Source organism: Sinohyriopsis cumingii, chromosome 1 (genome assembly GCF_028554795.1).
Source record: "Sinohyriopsis cumingii isolate HCF-2022 chromosome 1, ASM2855479v2, whole genome shotgun sequence".
Classification (NCBI taxonomy): domain Eukaryota; kingdom Metazoa; phylum Mollusca; class Bivalvia; order Unionida; family Unionidae; genus Sinohyriopsis; species Sinohyriopsis cumingii.
The window spans coordinates 92045981-92065153 of record NC_142961.1 but is presented as its reverse complement, the minus strand read 5'-3'; the positions used below and the strand labels follow the sequence as shown (position 1 = coordinate 92065153).

Below are 19173 nucleotides of genomic sequence, written 5' to 3'. Positions count from 1 at the left end.
TAGAAACTTTTTGTCCATCATGCACCATTTAAAGTAAATCCACATTTGCTATTTTCAAAATCAGATCTTTGTTGGACAGATTTCATTCTCTTCTTCTCCAGCTTTTGCATGAGTTATTTGGCTGATGTCAGATAGGTGAATGATTACTGGCCCACCTGGGCCTCATATTGTTCACTTTGCAGTACCAGTCATTAGTATGGTCACCTGGCTGTCTCACTCTCTTTATCATGCTTAGTGTTGTGTCAATAAAACCATGCAAAGATATTTTAGGTTATGTGTTGGAGGGATCATAAATGCAGGTAATACAATGGTTGTCCCTTTATATGTATTAGTTTCTAAACCTTGAAGAATGCAATCTGACCTGTAAATTACCTTCTTTTATTAGTTTAGATTGTTCTATTGCTATTGCAAATAGGGGAAGAAGTTTAAATTAGTTCTCTTGTTATCTTAGAAAAACTTCTTCGAAATGTAAAGATATGTTGTAACTATTTTTCATGAAGTCATATCTGATAAAATATGCATGGAAAGAACTGACCGGTATGTATAACACCTGTATTGGCAAGCTTATTCTTTCAGATATGACTTTCGTTACGAGGAAATAGCAAATTTAGAAGAAAAAAAATTCAGGATTAAAAAAAACATGTTAAATTCCATGAAAGGTCCATCTCACACATTTATTGACATAACCTCATGCTATGCAGGAAAGAGACTTGTGGCCATGAGTAGGTTGTTGATAAGGAAATCAAACATTAATTGAAGGAGACAAGAAAAGTGGGAGTGACTTTTTTGTTAACTGATTGATTGATAGAAAATGTAACATTGCATTTTATGCACTACTTGGAAATTGTACAGTGGTAATTTATGTACAGCTTGGAAATAGTACAGTGGTAATTTATGCACCACTTAGATATAGTACAGTCATAATTTATGCATTGGAAATTTTATGATCATAATTTATGCACTACTTGGAAATTGTACAATTATAATTTATGCATTGGAAATTTTACGATGGTAATTTATGCACTACTTGGAAATTGTACAATGGTAATTTATGTACTACTTGGAAATAGTACAGGTACAATTGCTTATCTAACACAGGTATGGTCAGATTCCTTTATACTAGCTGGATTATATTTGATTCTAACTTCATTTTGTCTGCTTTTAGTTCTTGTCTTATAATGAAGAAATAATATACAATTTCTGATAATAGATACTTTGTTATTATGCAGTTTTCCATTATTACAAAGTCTTGCTTATAATGTACCCCAGAATAATGCATTCTCACTGGCAGCTTTAGGTATAATTATTATTTATCAGCATTTTAGTGGAAGACCCCTGTTGTTTTTTCTCATTCAGTCTGTCATAATTCTAAATACAGATCTCCATCAGTAATTACTAGATTCAGCATTTGAAAATGCATTTGGTAGGTTGGAGACATAGTGATATATCTTTCCTGATTGCTTTTGCATAGCCCTTGCTTTATGCCAGCTACCACCACAGCTTTAATATGACTGCAAGACTTGGATGATGTTTTGTAGACAAACAGTTCCACTGTTAGGTTTGTGGAAATAGTCAAATCTTTACATTTACAGAAGTTGTGAAAATTCATTTGCCATCAGTTTTGAAAATGTCAGATGACAACACCTTCACAAAAACATTTTAAACTTCATGTTTTGAGTTTTTTGCTCTTGGATAATAATCAGTGTTTTAATCGCAGGAGTTTTCTTTGGATGTGAGAAATTCATCAATATTGTCCTTTTCATATGAGTGAATTTTCAGTGAATGTGTGTCTTGTCCATTGATTGACCTATTGTTCATAATGTACAATGCAATGAATTGACCTGATGTGGTTACAGAAGGCGAAGGCGGAGAGAAGATGGCTTTGATGGCGGTCCTAGAAGAAAGCGCAGCAGAGGAGTCTTTGATCGTGATGTTGGGGGTGGGAGAGGTAAGAAGTGCATTTGTTAGTACCACATTTTTTAAAATTATGATTAGTAGATTCAAAAAACCAACTTTTGGAGTAAAATACATTTCTTCGACAATACATGCCCCCATCGTAATATATTTAGAGAACATCTGCTACTACACAAATCAGCCTTCCCGAAATAGAAAAAATGTTAACCTCATTATTTTAGCAACAAAAAGAAAAGAGCAATTTTGTATGTTTGCTGAGATGGGGGCCTGATGATAGTTATCTCCTTTTGGATAATGGGATATGTGCCAAACTCCATCACTTAGTTTCTACAGGTGTTGAAGTACATGCTTTTCTAGGGATGTAACTACAGGGAGGACTAAAGGGTGTGTCTGTATTGTGATTTCATAAGTATTATTAAAAGAAACATTTTTCCAAAATAAAATATCTAATGACAAATGTTAAGAGAATAAGTAATACGTGAAGTAAGTTACCTACTCTTATTCTGAAGTTGGATGTTGCTCTAGTCTCCTAATGTATGTCAAAATTGTTTATGGCAATGGTTAACACAGGTCAGTGACCAGATAGTTTCTTGGAGAAAGATGTTTGCTTCTATAAATCAAGCAGACATAGAGTAAACCATGTTCTTGGGAAGCTGTGGAGTGAATTGAACCCTTGTAAATGAATGATGTAGCAGGTAAAACCTCAAGCACATCATCTCTGACCGCTCCCACACAGCTTAAATGATGTCAGTCAGGTAACAGTTGCACTCGGATGCTGTACTAGAGGTATCTGCCCAAAACCACATTAGCTGAAATGTGTAAGAAATTCATCTTCTCTTGGACTAGTTCCATTTAGACTGAGCAGATAACACAGTGTCTGATAGAACTTGAACTGAAATATTGTCCCTTTATAAGAGTGGCAAGAACAAGCATGATCTTCTCTTCATATCAGCTCAGTACACTTATGGTACCATTTACGAACCCTAATGAGGTCCTGCTGATGCTATTGGGGAAAAAAGATAAAAAGAACAAGTCATTTTCAAAGGACTGATGTCCCATGAGCAGACAGTTCTTACTAATGAATGCAGGAGCTGTCATTGGAGGAGTAGAATCATTGTGGCAGAACTAATATAGTTTAGGTTAACAATCAGAATTTAACAGATCATGCATGCTGTAGTTTGAAGTGCCTGAGAAATGGTTTTTATATGAAAGGTGAGTCAATGAAGTGGTTTGAAAGGTGCCTTGTTATGGTATGGTGTATTTCAGATAAAGGTCCAAGACCTTTGGTTTGAGACAATAATTTGGCTAGAATGTTGGAGAGGTCTTTCTCAAGGCCTGTGTTCTTCTATCTGTCCTTCCTTGTTGGTGGAACATATCAGAAATCATGCAGTGGAATTATTTGATTGTGGTTCTTGTTCTCCCACAAAAGCCATAAAAGCCATGGGAGAACGTAGCTACTAATAGTACTAAGGTTTTGAAGGGAGAGACATTTTTTCTGCTTGCACCATTGAGAGAAAACTCACCATTTCTCCTTATAGGCATTGAAGAGGTGGGCCTTGTCCAAACATTATTATCTACCACTTGTTCAGAGAAAACTTTCATTATGACGGTTCTTGTCATTTGAGCCGGACATACAAGTTCACATTTCTGACTTTGAATCAAAAACCTGAATGCATGGTTGTTTCACCTGGCAAAAATTCAGGGTTTTCTGCTACTAGATGTCACTCCCACTGATGAAATCGTAAGCATGATTGAACAAAAACCACTCAGTATAATTAATTAAAATTTTGCTGTCATATTTGTATTTGTATTCACCTGATTAAGTTTTTAGGGTGTGACAGTTTTTAAACTTCCTTATTTGACTTGTTAAATTTAAAAAAAAACAAAACAACTTTTTAGTACATTTAAAATTCACAAAACCGAGAGCTGATCAAATTTGTTTTTCACCCACTTGTTCAGGACAAGTAGTTTCAGAAAATTTACCTGTCCTGCATACCTGTTTTATTTGTACCAAAGTATCTGTTATATTTCTTTGATAAAAATGGTTCCAATCTTATTTTCGATATGGTGCCACAGCTACCATCTTGGAAATCTTGTTGTTGCTACTCCTGACTGTATGATCTACTTGGTACTAATTAGAAATTGGTGCGAATCAGATATCGAATACGTCTACAATGGCATCTTGAAAATCTTATTACTCTTCTGAATGGAATGTCATATCGACTTGGGGTTTTCATAGAAAGATTTGTATGATGCCTTGTTGGTCTGAAATGAAAATTGAATGTGTCCACCACGACAATGAATTTGAAAATCTTGTTATTGCTGAAAAACATCAAAGATGGTTTCAGCACTCAGCAGTAAAAAGGAAAAAATGGTCTTATTTTGAATAAAAGACATGTAGTTGGTCCTATTTGAAAATGATGCCACTCAGACATCTAATACAGCCACCACATTAGCCACCTTGGAAAGTTTGTTATCACTGTTTCTTTCAGCATATGGTTTTAATTGAAAGACATCTTATGATGTCTAATGGTTGTAGATGAAAATGGCCATTTTGAAAATACTGTTATCTCTTCTCCTTCCAGTGGGGTTTTCACCAATATACTTGTTATGATACCTAGTTGATCCAAAATGAAACTGTTTCCAGTCATACATCCAATATTACTGTCATGGCTGTTTTGAAAATCTTGCTGTAGCTATTCCTCCCGAATGGATAGTCATATTGACATTTTGATAGTACCAAAAGACTTGTGATGATGACTACATGGTCCTAGATGAAATGCAGTCAATAAGACATCCAATACATCACCATAGCAACTTATTTGAAAATCTGCATAAAGTATTTTTTAAAAACATTTTTGAAATTGGGTTTTATGTTAATAAATCTCCCTAACATGAAATAGGATGCTCTGTTTGAGTGGATATGAAATTCACATGACCAGCAGAATATGAACTTGTATCGGTGCCTGTCAGATCTCTTATGATGTTGAAGGTATGTATTAGATTGGTAGTATCGCTGTTGATGAGTGATTGCAGTATCGCTTTTGATGAGTGTGACTTGGTGTATAAGACATGCATGACTGTTTCTAAAAGAACAAGGTGAAGTAGGATGGGAGTTTGACATAACAGGAAGGAAAGGCCTGTTAAATTTGCCCTTTGAAGCAGTGTTTGATGTAAATGGCTCCACCAGACTGTTCTAACTATTTTAAAGAAGGCAGATTTTGTTTGGTTAGACTAACAACAGATGCATGCGTTCTATAAGAGGCCTTGGACATAATTCTTGAGAGAGAAGCCAGCAGACATCTTCATTGATTGCATGGAGTTTTTCCTGGACATTCAGATTGAGTAAAGAAGTTTTCCATTGTTGGTGTACATCTTCAGAATCACCTGTGTAAAATGACAAAAAGCCCCCTTGATGGCAGTGACAACTGACCTGACAGAACAAGTAGTTGCTGGAGTGGATGAGCTCTTGGGCCAGTAACGACTTGTGCAGAGGTCTAGTACCAGCTATTGAGGGATTGATCTCCGTAGCCAGTATTGGATTGTATTTGCTGCTATACCTTGTTGTACTGGACCAGTAGTCTGTGTATTGTGGCATTATCAGGCTGTGACATTGGGCAGCAGCAGAGCTTTTGCTGTATGAGGGGCAACTGAGGCATCATTAGTACTTCCATATGACAGGTTGAATTTCTTGCAGACCTCACACTTAATTCTGCCCATTGGAGAAAACAAAGCTGGCATATACAGGTGAAATTAATTATGCATCTTGCTTTTGATTACTGCATAGTGGGTGCCGTGAATTAAGATACATGCTTGAGAAACTTACAGAAATGATTTATTAAAACTATGAATAAATGATAATTTACTAGATGTAACTCACAAAAGGACCTGAAATGTGAGTACTACTGTCATTTAGGGCAGGCAGCTGAGGTGGTACCAATTAGCCTATCATACAGTGAAGTAGGCAGTTGAAGTGCAGATTCATTAAGAAATAGATGGAATATACTTTTCAGTGATAAGAAATACTGGAGGTGTATTAATCTGTTGAAAGGTAGACAGTGCAAGGTATTTGTGAAGATGCTTGTAAGAGCAAGTGGGCATTGAAAGAAAGTATACCTCTGTTCACAGAGATGCTGCCAGTGTATGTGATTGTGTGGATTTTGCAAAATTTGTACAGATTTGCACTTTTGGAGACAAGTGACATGGGGAACTCCCACTTATTAGTTTCAAGTCACATGTATAAAAATGTACCCTGTGCAGTATACAAGATTTATTCATCTGTTCACCCTTACACCTTCACAAGTCATCATGACGGGAAAGGTATCATAGTGCTTATCATGACATGTTTTTCTTCATAATGTTTACACATCTGAGTCCTTCTACTGTGACTATATCGTTTAACAAATACTGCAGATTATAGTGATTTGGTCAAATTATTTTTTAAAGTCATGATGTATATCAGAATATTGGAGCTGGGTAAGTGTTAATGGAGATATCATTGAGTGATTCTGAACCAAAAATTGTGTTAAATACAAGTCCAGTGTAAATGCTGGATGGACAGAAACGGTCAACCCTTCCATTGAGCGGTATTTTGAAAAGGCAGAATAACAAGCCAAATTAAAATACAGTTTAAAAGTAGATTGTAATTTTCATTTCTTTTCTCAAAATAATTTAGCCCAGCAGGATCTTGTGCAACAAAACAATATTGCCCTAGATAGGTTAAGATATATTTAAAGATAAGAATCTAAACATGAAATTAGGATGTACAGTAGTCCCCCTCTTGAACGGCCCCCCTGACCAGCGGCCACCCCCTCCTTACGGCCAGAATCCGTTGGCACTGACGAGTTTGTGTTCAAAAGTACCCCTCGCGAAAGGCCACCCGGCTAACGCGACCAGCGGCCAGCATATTAGTGCAAAATCATAAAATTTACCCCTCACAAGCGGCCGCATTTTATTTGAATATGTATCCAGAACCAGTATTGTATTCATAACGTGTGTTAAGTAATCCGATTTCTGTTTCTCGATGTCAGGTTTTCGTTACTGAAAGAAGTGGTGAGTAAAGTACATTTACCACTAAGGTTAATATTATATCATTTATGCCTCACAAGAAGCCAAATTTATTCCATAAAAACTGAGAAAGACTCAAATTTTAATCCATACAAAAGGGTACGTACATGTAATCCAATTAGCCTTACTGCTGTGTTATCATAAGATGTCCGGTTTAGTCACTCTGATAATTGTTAAGAATACAATTATCGAACAGTAGTAACAGCTGAGAAGTGGCAGTATCGATGTACAATACCCAAGTCAGCAGGAAAATGGTTTAATAGCCTTTATGGCTTCCCTTAGTAAGATGTTGAGCTTGTTCACTTTGGTAATCAGTGGCTATTACTACTGACAATAATTGTCAAAATTACGAATCCTAGCGGCCGTGAGGTCAAATCTGCGTGATGTTATTGGTACATATCGAAGCCGTTTTGGCTTCTCTCACCTAGTTTCAAGAAATGTATAAAAACAATAGGGTAGCAGACTGCGACTAATGAATTACGTGACAAGATCACTTCCTTTAAAAACACACGGCAATTTGTTTAGATGCATACAAATTGTTTTATCAGTATTTTAGTTGGCAACATGAATCACTTGCTGCAAAAAGATCAACATGTCATCGAGGAAAATAAAAATTCTCAGTTTAGAGGAGAACGTGAAAGTAATTCAACTGATGGGAGGGGGGCGTCATTGAGGTTCCTTGCAGAAAACTAACATCGGGAAGACTCAGATAAACAATATCGTGAAAGATAATGAAACAATTCTGCAGAAGTGGAAAAGTGAAATGGACGGAGAAAGGAAGATTGTTTGAGCCAGGAGACGTTTGTATCCTGATTTGAAAGACAAGAAAAGCAAAAATTTTGTCAGTTGAACTGGGATATGACGACTTTACCGCAAGTAACGGATGGTTGCACAGATTTCACGTGCGACACAATATAAAGTGTTCTTCATTAGCGGCGAATCAGCTGAAGTTAATAATGAAATTGTCGAAGATTGGAACAAAAGACTAAACGATATATGCAGGGGATATGACAGCAAGGATATTTTTAATGTGATGAGACTGGTTTGTTTTTTAGACTGTTACCAACAAAGTGATGTGATGTGAACTGTAACATAATTATAAAGACAGTTTTAAAACTGTATCAATGGTTATTCATAGCATTCTTTTGCAAATGATGACAAAGTTTGTTTTACATTTATTTCACATCATGCATGTGATTTTTTAATTAAAATATTAAATATCTAAAATTAAATGTACTTGTGACTTTTTTCATATGTATTTACTATTCGCATTTGTCATCCCCCTCTGGAAAGGCCACCTGCGTTATAAGGCCACTTCCCTGCTGCATTAGGGGTGGCCTTATAAGAGGGGGACTACTGTAAACATATTTATTTTATCTGAATACCTATGTCTGAACAAGCAGACCATGCATTTGATGGACTTCTATTCCTAATGCAGTATTATGGAACAGATGAGAAATCTGGCATAGTAGACAGTAATGCACTTGTATTGACAAAGTGAAAAATTGGCAGAGCTTTTGTTAGTCAAAAATCTTAATTTGGAAAGAAGTATCCAAAAGATAATGCCTATGAGCTCTGGAAAATTGCACAACAACCATAAAGAATAGTTCCCAAACTTGTTCCAACTGGCTAAGCTAGCATTGTAAATGTCCCTTCAGACAGCACACTGAAAGGGGTTTTTCAGCACAGAACAATATCCATACACAGGTAAGGAACAGATAAAGTTCAGAAACAATCAACATTTTAATGCTTATACAGCAAGAGGTGACATCTTTTAAAGATTTTGATATCAGTAGGATTCTAAAAGAGTTGAGCAGGAAGAAAGAGATGGATATTGAAGTGTTAGATAAATATTAGACTGGCCATTGCCTCCTCCCCTTCCTGTTTTTTCTACTCCACCTTTATTTGGGTGACGACAGGTCAGCTTCCTTGTTAGATTAAGTCCTGGCAGCATCTCTGTGTTCAGGGGAAGACCACTTTCATTGGCTTCGTCTCAGTAAACACGTGACTTTTAGCATTTATATTGCTTAAACAAACAAAAACCTTGAAAAGATGAGATTTGCAAGTTAATGGATGTTCTAATGCTTTATGATCAGCAGTGTATTTGATAAAGAAATATATTTGTTATAATTATGAAACTGATTTTTGAAATGAAATGCAGCTTTACTGTACTTTTATAATTGATATTTTGGATTAATGTTATTAAAGTTGTTCCAGTAGGAACGCAAAGTAATCATTTGAAAGTGTCTAAACAAGACAGGAAAGTTCAAATCTTTTTAGTAATGTTTGTGCCAGGAATAAAAGCGTTACAAGTTCCTCGCGTGGATTTTAGGCATAGAGTATTGTCTTTTTGTCGGTCCGTAGATGTCCAGTATGCATCCATCTGGTTTCTTCAAGCTCACTGGAAGGGCATTTATAGATCATACATAAATATTAATCTGTTGATTTAATTGTGATTGGACTTGAGGTTTGAAACTTTAAATTTTTTAATGAAAAAATTTCACAATTTTTGTTTCTTCCATTTTCAGGATTTTATAAAGACAGACGATTTTCAAGGTATGTTTTATCTTAAAATCTTTGTAAACATGTTTGGAATTCATAGAGGGTTATTCAGGGTATTATTTAGCATTCAGACCGTCTTAATCATTTTGCCAACATGACACACAATAACAGCTACAAAAAAGTATGCCTTAAATGCAGATCTTGACTAAATACTATGACATCATTTCAGCCATCTGTCTGTCTCTCGTTCCCTAATAAGAACAAAACTCTTTTGAGTACTTGTGTTTTTATTGTAATTGTATTATTGCTCTTATTGATAGCAGAATGAGACAGAATTTGTATTTTTATTTTCATAGCTGCCAAGTATTCTGTTTTTCCCGTATTTATCCTGTATTTTGGACCTGAATACAAGTGTAAGGACGATTGTGCCTTTAGTTTAGATTGTGAAACCATCTAGTAAAAGAGAAAACTTTACATTTTGCAAATTGTGTGATGTGATTTCGCTATTGGGCATGGTGGTGCCTATGGCATACAAGTTCACGAAACAAGCTAAAAAACATAAGCTTCTTCATCAACAACTTAATCTGAACTTATGCCATATATAAGTACTACAGAGAGCCTTGATGTAATTCAAAAGAAATTTGGTTTATTACACATTAACCCCTAGCGATGACTTAATGGGGCAGAAGGTAGTAGCCTACTGCCGAACTCTGTAGCGTCATGGTCATGCATGATACACTAAAGTGGGTGGTATTATAGAAAGGTAGACAGATGTAGCTCTACAATGATACCAAATAATCTGGAATATCTAGTTGCACTACAAAATACAGATAAAAAAAACCTCATTTTTTGGACCCAACTTTTTTTTACCCAAAATTTGCCCGTGGTTGGAAACTGATTTTGTGTCTGGATTTTAGACTTTTTGGTATCAGATCTAAGGCAAACCAGTATGAACTGCAGACAGACATGTGATCCTTTGCAAAAAGTAGGATAAGATGGGCATTTGGAATAAAGAGTGGTCTCCATACAAAAATAATGGCTCTGTTTAACAAAAGAAAAAAAAAAAAAAAAAGAACTCCAACTATTACCCTTCTGCTTATGCGCAAGTCAAATAGCCAATGAAAAACGATGTTTCTAACACAACTAGGCAGTATGTTATTGAAAGATGACCGGGGATTTGGTGTTTTTGAGTCTATTCAGAAATAGCTTTAAAAATGTGTTTCCTACTCGATTTTAGGCAAAAATGACAAAAAAGCTCCAGGGGTTAATGTGTTAAATTTCTTTTAGAAATGAACCTTCTTCTTCACTTGCTATAGTACAAGTCACACGGGTCATGTAATCATTCAACACTGACTATATCATTAATCGGTGTCATGTTTTTTAGAATTAGATTCTACATACCTTTAAGTGGCAAGTATTCACTTCATTTGGATTCATATACATCCATATTCCTTTTGGAAGGTCATTATATAGAGTCCCCTAAAGGTGCATATGGCAAAATCAGTGTTAAAATATGTAGACGTCTTTGGACAAAATGAACTTAAATGTGTGATCCAGTACATTCCAGATTGAATGTTGTGCACTGGATGTCACAATGAAAGCTACACATATTAATAAACAAATTTGTACTAACCTCGATTGTGACAATTCCACTCTACGCATTCTTACTTTGACCCAAGTTTAGTACATGGCAACCATTATAAAAGTCCATAGTGATAGATAATTTTCATCTGGAAGTTTCTTGATGACAGTTAAGGTTCAAAGCATTCAAGAATCAGGATTGAATAGACTTTAGTTAAATAAAATTAGTGTTAAATTTTAAGAGAACAATTTATATTTAATTTAAAATGAGTAAATGCACATACATGACCCATGTGGCTTGTATTTTAGTGTTGCTGGCAATTAATTTTGCACACATTTTCCAGACAGTAAAATCGCAAAGGATAACTTGTGAGCTAGAACAAAAACAGTTTAGTAAGAAAATCACACAACAATGAAAGATGGTACATTGGAATCAATAATGATTGAAAAAAATACAAGTCGTGGAAAAGACTTATATAAACAGCCTGTGTCTTAAGTGTTTCATTAAATCAGCCCATTGAAATGGCGAAGGAAGCATGTTTATTCTGATCATTCCTTCAAGGGATGCAGCATTGCTCCAGAAAGCAATCCCAATTTAAGCCACCCTCTTGCCTATATGAAGCTAGACTATGTGACTGGAAGGGCCCAGCAAGGAGGTTTGTTGTGGGTGATTGGTTGTCCATCTTTTAAGTGGCTTGTTCAAGCATCATATGAGAGACATAGGTCCTTTCTGTTCAAAGGTAGGGCAGCCAGCTTTTTTTCTGGGAGCACCTTGCTGTTTCAAGGACACCCATCCATTTTCGCATCAAAAACTGGCTCAGTTAAATGAAAAGATGTACTCCCTTTACAGGAGGGCACAGTAATGAGTGATTTAAATGCCCAGTCTCTGGCCTTCTACTCCTTGATTTTAATTGTATCCAAAAGGCATAAAGTTATGGCTTAACAAATGTTTTTCTGCCTTTAACAGGTTTCATCAGGAGAAACCATTCAAATGAAGACACTACCTCAAGAATGTTATCAAATATGGCAGTTGTGCAGATTCCATCAATCCACTTCCAGCATTTCCTCACTGGAAATGCCTCTGGCTTTTCCTGGCTCAGGTGGTTTTCCAGTTTCAAACTCTGTCATTTGGCATAGTCTCTGCGCCCCCAGTTTTTACCAAGGTGATGGAAGTGCTCTCTTGAGAACTCTGGTGATCCCCATCTTCCAGTATTTTGATTGTTTATTGGTCAATAGACTTTAAGAGTCCATAAAGGTTTCTGTGTCCTCTAATATTACCAGTCCCACTTCCAAGATTTGTCCTGCAGCTGGTACATGCTGACTGGTTCCAAACATAGAGTAATAAAATTCCTGAGGATATCATTTATGTGGGACAAACTTCCTTGCCAAAGTAGGGTGAGTTCGTGATCCATCAGACAGGATAGACAGATTTGTCAGCTTGCCTTCACCTATCCATTCTCGGTACCTTGAACTCCATGTTAGACCTTCCTATTCTTCAGAATGGTTCTGTAAGTGCTCCACAGAATCATTACTTTTCCACTGCTTGACTTGTTCTGATAGCTCCTCTGTGGTCCCAGTTATGATGATTGACCTTTGGTAGACCTACCCAGGTCATTACATCAGATCAGAAGCCTGCTGTTGCAGCACATGGGTCTGTCCTCAGCAGTCCACAGATTCTCCACCTTCATGCTTGGCTCATCACAAATGATCAATTTGTCAGGACATGTTTTCAAGCAAAGTTGCCTAGTGCATCATCCAGGTTAGGAGAGAGTCCACGTACAAGAGCCCATGATTTAGAGTGGAGAATTTTCTGTGATTGATGCTGTAGGAAGCATGTTAATCTTAGCTGTTGCTTTCAGTGCAGTGACTGACTCCACTTCTGTTTAAAGAGAGAGTGTTTGTCTCTACTAGGGCGGTGGGACGGCCTTCTCAAACACGTGCCAGCCATTGGCACTGATTGTCATCTGTCCAATCTTGACAAGTATTTTGAGCTGCAGACCTGTATCACCCACACTAAGGCCAAGATGGAATCTCTCATGTTTTGTTAGCTGGGTCAGATCCTTTGTGAACCATTGGCTGAATCTTCTTTTGAGAACTTTACACTCGAAACTTTATGCTGTCATTAATGTCGGCAAGGAGGAGTGAACTTTATTCTAAACAACATTTTTGACAATTAAACAAGCAGTCAATCAGGTCTCATTTGCCATTCTTTGTCATGATTTTCTTCATGCTGAATAAATAGGGGCCAGTTTATTGATATTTTCCAGTAGAAAAAAAAAGATGTGATCCATGCCTGACCCCATGTTAAACATGTTCGCAAGTTGTTTGGGCACAACTTGTTGAAGGAGTAGTTTATATCTAAAATTTGATTTTGAAAAATGAAAATATGTCCATTCATTTATGAGGACGATGGCTAAGATAAATCATTGTCCACCTGCCAGTCTGTCTCTTGCAATGAAACATTCTCCATGATTAGCCATGGCAGCATTGTCAGGAGGTGTAGGGAGTTGATGGGAGGCGGGCTTGTTAATCTCTCCAAATCCACCACCACCATGATGCATGGCGAAATAAAAAAATGTGAGCTGTACTGGATTGCTTCTCCTCCTGTATGGATGGTCATTTTTCCACCAGAAGATTTTTGTCTAATTGGTTCTAAATGAAGATCGTGATGATCTTTTATCCAGAATGGCAGTCTTTTAGTTGCTGATGAATATTAGTAATGGTTTCAACACTGACCTATTAAAGAAGAAAGGTACTTATATTGGATTCCTGGAAATTCTTTTCAGTCAGTACAGAGTCCATCCTTCCAGTGAGTCTTGTTTACAAAACTATGACCTATGTCAATCAACTTTACATATTTACATGGGTTGTTGCTTATATTAAAGGAGTTGGTTTTCAGATTCATCTTGTCATCATTTAGAGGAATCTTGGCCCCTAAATTCACATATTCTCCTCAGTTTTCCCACACAGGTTGCTCCGTGTATGGCCCAAACGAACATATGAGAGTGTGGCCATTTGGCATCACAAATAGAACCAAGATGCAAAATTGGAAAAGGTAGATTTCCAGTCAGAAGTTTTGCTTGACATCACTGACCTGTATGTTTGACCTGACATTGGAATAAATTTCAGGATCTATTCTACTAGAATGTTTTTTAACACTAGTATGCATGCATGGTGCAATCCTGATCTGTATAAAATGTTTTGTTCATACCATGCAAGCAAGAAGCCTGCACACTAATGCTTATTTTCTAAGTAAACTGTGCCATCACAACTATTCCACTTAAGGATAAAATGAACAGGCCATTCTTGTTTAGCCATATAATTAAGATTATGTCATTAATTTATTGTTTTGTTTTGTCCAGTAATGATGCCATGACATTCAGTTAATGACTTATTCTTGTGTCAACATTTTTAGGTCTCCTCGCTTTGCAGGGGTTCGCCGGGAAACTTTCATCAATGGGGTAAGTTTTTTAAACAAAAAATATTTGGAGTTTGCTAAGGATACTTCATTTTCACATCACTGAATTCCAGTTAGCTAATTGAACAGATGTAATGTTCACGTCATTTAGATATATTTAGCCTAATTGAATACATGTAACATTCACATCACTGAATTTCATTTAGCATAATTAACTATGCTGTAATTTTCACATTATTAAATTCCATTTAGCCTAATTGATTATGGTGTGATTTTTCACATAACTGAATTCAGGTTACCCTAATTGACTGCTGTAATTTTTACATCACTGAATTCAGGTTACCATAATTGACTGCTGTAATTTGTGCACATCACTGACTTCCAGTAATTCTGATAGACAATCCTGTAATTTTCACGTATCTGAATTATACTTAGTCTCATGGACTATTCTTTAATTTGCACAGTACTGAATTCCAGTTAGCCTAATTGACTACAGGTGATGCTCAGTTTATGAGGGATGTATTCCTGCAGTTTCGGCATAAAAGTAGTGCAAATGCACGTATGTGAGCTGTGCTTGTATCACAGCACATGGTTCAAGCAGTGGCATACAAAATGAGCACAATGGCACAAATTCAATGTTATTTTTTTCATTATAAATAGCATTAAAATTGAATCATGTAAATTGTATTGGCATAAATTGAGCATCACCTGTATGCTGTAATTTACTTATCACTAAAATCCATTTAGTCTAATTGACTTTGCCGTAATTTTCACCACTGAATTCTGTTTAGCCTGATGACTTTGTTCTCATTTTCACATCACTAAATTCCAGTTAGCATAACTGAATATATATCATTTTTCCATCACTCAGTTCCAGTTGGTCTAATTGACCATTATGTAATTTTCGTGTTGCTGAACCATTGAGCCTAACTGAATGCACTAATTTTCATATCACTGAAAACCTGTGAGCCTAATTGAATAGGCCCTAATTTTCACATCACTGAATTCCATTGATCCTAATTGAATAGGCTTTAGTTTTCGCATCACTGAATTTTATTGAGCCTAATTGAATATACTGTCATTTTCATATTGAATTTCATTTAGTCTAATTGACCATGCTGTGATTTCCACTTAGCTTTATATTGGATATGCAGTAGTTTTTGCATATCAAGTAAATCTAATTGAATAATTGTTGCATCACTGAATTCAGTTTGCCTAATTGAAGATGCTATGATTTTAACAGCACAGATTTACCAATGAACCTAATTGAATATGCCGTAAATGTACTAAAAGTTGTTAAAGGTAAGGCAAACAAAGTTATTCGTAAGTTTCGTAACTATTGATGAGAATTATACTAGGTTCATATCAGATCCAAAAGCAAAGCTCTAGCCAGATATTCTCACACTTGCAAAACATGCAGTTAAAAAGAGTAAAGTGGCTTTAGTACACAGTCAGTTCTCATTACAGTGACAATCATTGAAATGGAATATTTGGATTCTGATACAATATTTATTGGAACAAACTTGTTCAGTGGTAAATTCTATCTTTGAAATGGAATATTCATCTTTAACATTAAACAATAATCTTCCTGTAAAAAACATGCATATCTTTATTTCTAACATATTCTCATTTGTGCATAATGATTTGGCATGATTGGATTAGTGTGACATCACCTTTAAATGAAAATATTTATCTATACATTCGATACTTCATCAAGAAATCTGGTAATTAACATGGTAGTTGTAATGAGTAATGAGAGTTGAAAGTAATTACCTGGGAAAGAGTTCATATCCTTGATCACATTCATTTTAAAAAACATGAACAATTTTATGATAACTCCCACTAGTTCAGAAAGGCTAAATTAGAAAGTCTGTAACTTGTTGAACTTTAGCAGTCATTATTCATAGAATATAGTTTGTTAGCAAATGATAGTTTACATGTTACTAATATTCAGGAAGTTTCCAAGGTAAAATTACAATTCAGACAGTTGGGCTGATAAAGCTTCCATGGAATAAAAAAAAGTTTTTTTTTTCAGTTACAGAGACTTGTTAATATCCCATTGAATTTCTTAATCATGTTTCCTTTTAGTCTTCCAACTCAATCCGATACACATACAACCAATCTACCCTTGACTTGCAACGAAAACAAGGGTTTGAGGTAAATTTGAAATACAATTTTCATATGTGCAGGGCCATAACAATGTTTCTGTATATGTATGTACTTGATGCATAAGAAGCCCTAAAAGGTCTTTACCAAAATTAACTCTTCCTTAATTATCAGAGATTTGAAATAGCACACATTGATGTAACCACACAAAAAACATGAAAAGTTTGGGTAATCATCTAGGATTGAGTTGAAGTTGGAAAGTATCATTCAATTTCATGGGTGTTTTTTTGTGTTTGTTTTTGTCAAATAAAAAAGACATTTATGGGTACTTGAATCTATGATTTTGCCATGAAAGTTGATATATTTGTAGATATGTGGATTAACCTCCGCAAGCACCTGAAGAAAGTAATAGCAAAAGAAAAACGTGTCAACAACAAATGGAAATCAATGGTTAAAACAATACTAACATCTACAAAGAATTTAAATGGCATTTCCACAACTGGTATGCTAAAGAGGTCATGGAGACCATCAGGGAAAGGAAGACATTACTGGTGATCATTGCACTCGCTTCATTAGTGGACCTTCAAAACCTCATCAGTCAAGCAGATTCATGCTCAATGAAAGTTGTAGCTCAGGGGGCACTCACTATTTATTATGTACTTTTGAGACAGTGACATATGTAAGGTGAAGTTGTTTGTATATAAAACATGCACAATGGAGAGAATGTTGGCATACCTCTATGCTACATTAATGTAATGTGGATGATATTTCTTTGGATATTATACTTTTGGAAGTTGTACATGATCTAAGCACACTGCTAACTAAAATGACTTCTCCCTTGTGCTAAAAAAATCAGCCTGAATTAGTTTAAAGTACACTATCCATAGCAGCTATTAAAAAAGGGAAAATTAATTTTGCCAGACAAGACTACCAGCTTCTGAAAGTGCAATGAATGAAGTACCAAATATGTAAAATGTAAAAAAAAGTTATTGGCTCTTTTTTTTATACAATTTACCTCTGAAGTTCAGAAAGTGAAAATGACCAAGTGTAGTTAGCACTTTTTTGAAAGTTGCACATCTGGAGTAAGGCCAAGCTGTATACTCTAGAACCCATATTACACCCATCAATCATACACCAAAATAAAGGGAATTAAAGATTCTTTGAATTATATATAAGGTCTTTTTTAAATAGCCAGCATAACCAGTGAGGGAAGCCAGGGAAATTCTTTTTCTTTAAAATTCTAACCCTATGCAAAATACGAAACTGTAGAGCACTACCTCAGGCAAAAATGTCTGAAAAATATCAGACCTAATTATCTGTGGCTTTGAGAGTTCAGGTTTATTTGCCTGACAGACAGACATTTGTGTGTACCTGCAGACTGGATATACACAGGGTTGATCCATTTGTACTGAATATAAATTAGTGCAGTGTGAACATCGGTACTCTGCTGTAATTAGTGTTTATACCTAGTGTTTAATTAGCAATTGTGCTTCAAGCAGTAGTTCTAGTATTATACTGTCGTGTTGTTCATTAGGATTAAACATGAATGAATAAAATGAGACATACTTTCAGAAGGATTTGAATTTTTCTACAACAGCGTGAACAAAGAATCTCTTGAAATAAGTAATACAATTTTCATATACTAGTATTGTTTGTTATTCTTTTCTTTCATTTTCAGTAGTATTGTATTTTTTCTTGTTTCTGTCTGTTCTTACATAGACCTGCCCCAGATGTGGGAGGTCATGGGTTTGAACCCTGGCCAAGTCATACCAAAGACATATAAAAATGGTACTAACAGCTGCTTCGCTTGGCACTCTGCATTAAGAGGTTAGTGTTAGCACTGGTCGGCCTGGTGTAAGGATAATGTGACTGGGTGGGACATCATTCTACATGTCTGCAGCATGATGCCCCAGTGCTAGACATCACTTTAAACTGTCACACTGCAGACATCATAGCGATATGGCTGGATAATTGTTACATCTACGTTAAAAATCTAAATCACACTCACACTGTCCTTACATACAATATTTTGATTTACAGTCACTGGATATCATATAAATGTGTGTTCATGGAAAAAGTATAAAATGTATTATTCTTTTTTCAGAGGGTTAAAAAATATAACTGCAAAAGCTAATATTTTATTTCCAGATCACATACAAGATGTTGATTTTTCAAAAAGCTTTTTTTTTAATTAATCTCTAGGAATAATACATGATAAAGGGGAGGGGGCTTCATATGTGGGTAATGTTTTGTTGGGCCTTTATTCATGGTTTGGGGCAGCAACAAAATCCTCAGAAAATTATTACCTCATGAAAATGAATGATACTACAATATATACATGTACAGGTTTATGTTCTCAACCCATTCCCACCCCATTTTGTTTCCTCTTCTGGATTGGGTTGGTATTGGTTCTAGCTTGCTTCATTTGAATTTGAATTAGATTCAGAACTGCTTCAGGCTTGCTTGTTTTCCTTGTCAGTGTGGCCATCAAGCAGCAAAAACAAGTTCTTGGAAAAGAGTTTCTTTTTTTCCCTTCAAATTCAAATTTTATTACAATACATCAGTATGCCAAATGAAAAGAAACA

General features: G+C 35.7%; 1 protein-coding gene across 5 annotated transcripts in view; it reads left to right on the top strand.

The window, feature by feature from the left end:
* Positions 1-19173, top strand: part of LOC149807344 (YTH domain-containing protein 1-like) — an 83520-nt gene that overhangs the window by 50332 nt on the left and 14015 nt on the right. For 4 of the 5 annotated variants that reach the window (XM_089965606.1, XM_089965578.1, XM_089965587.1 and 1 more), the window contains exons 12-15: positions 1857-1948; positions 9510-9537; positions 14480-14525; positions 16571-16639. In XM_089965606.1, the coding sequence (XP_089821732.1) occupies positions 1857-1948; positions 9510-9537; positions 14480-14525; positions 16571-16639 (235 nt within the window). The remainder of the gene's footprint in view (positions 1-1856; positions 1949-9509; positions 9538-14479; positions 14526-16570; positions 16640-19173) is intronic. The other variant, XM_089965597.1, reaches the window with a different exon arrangement.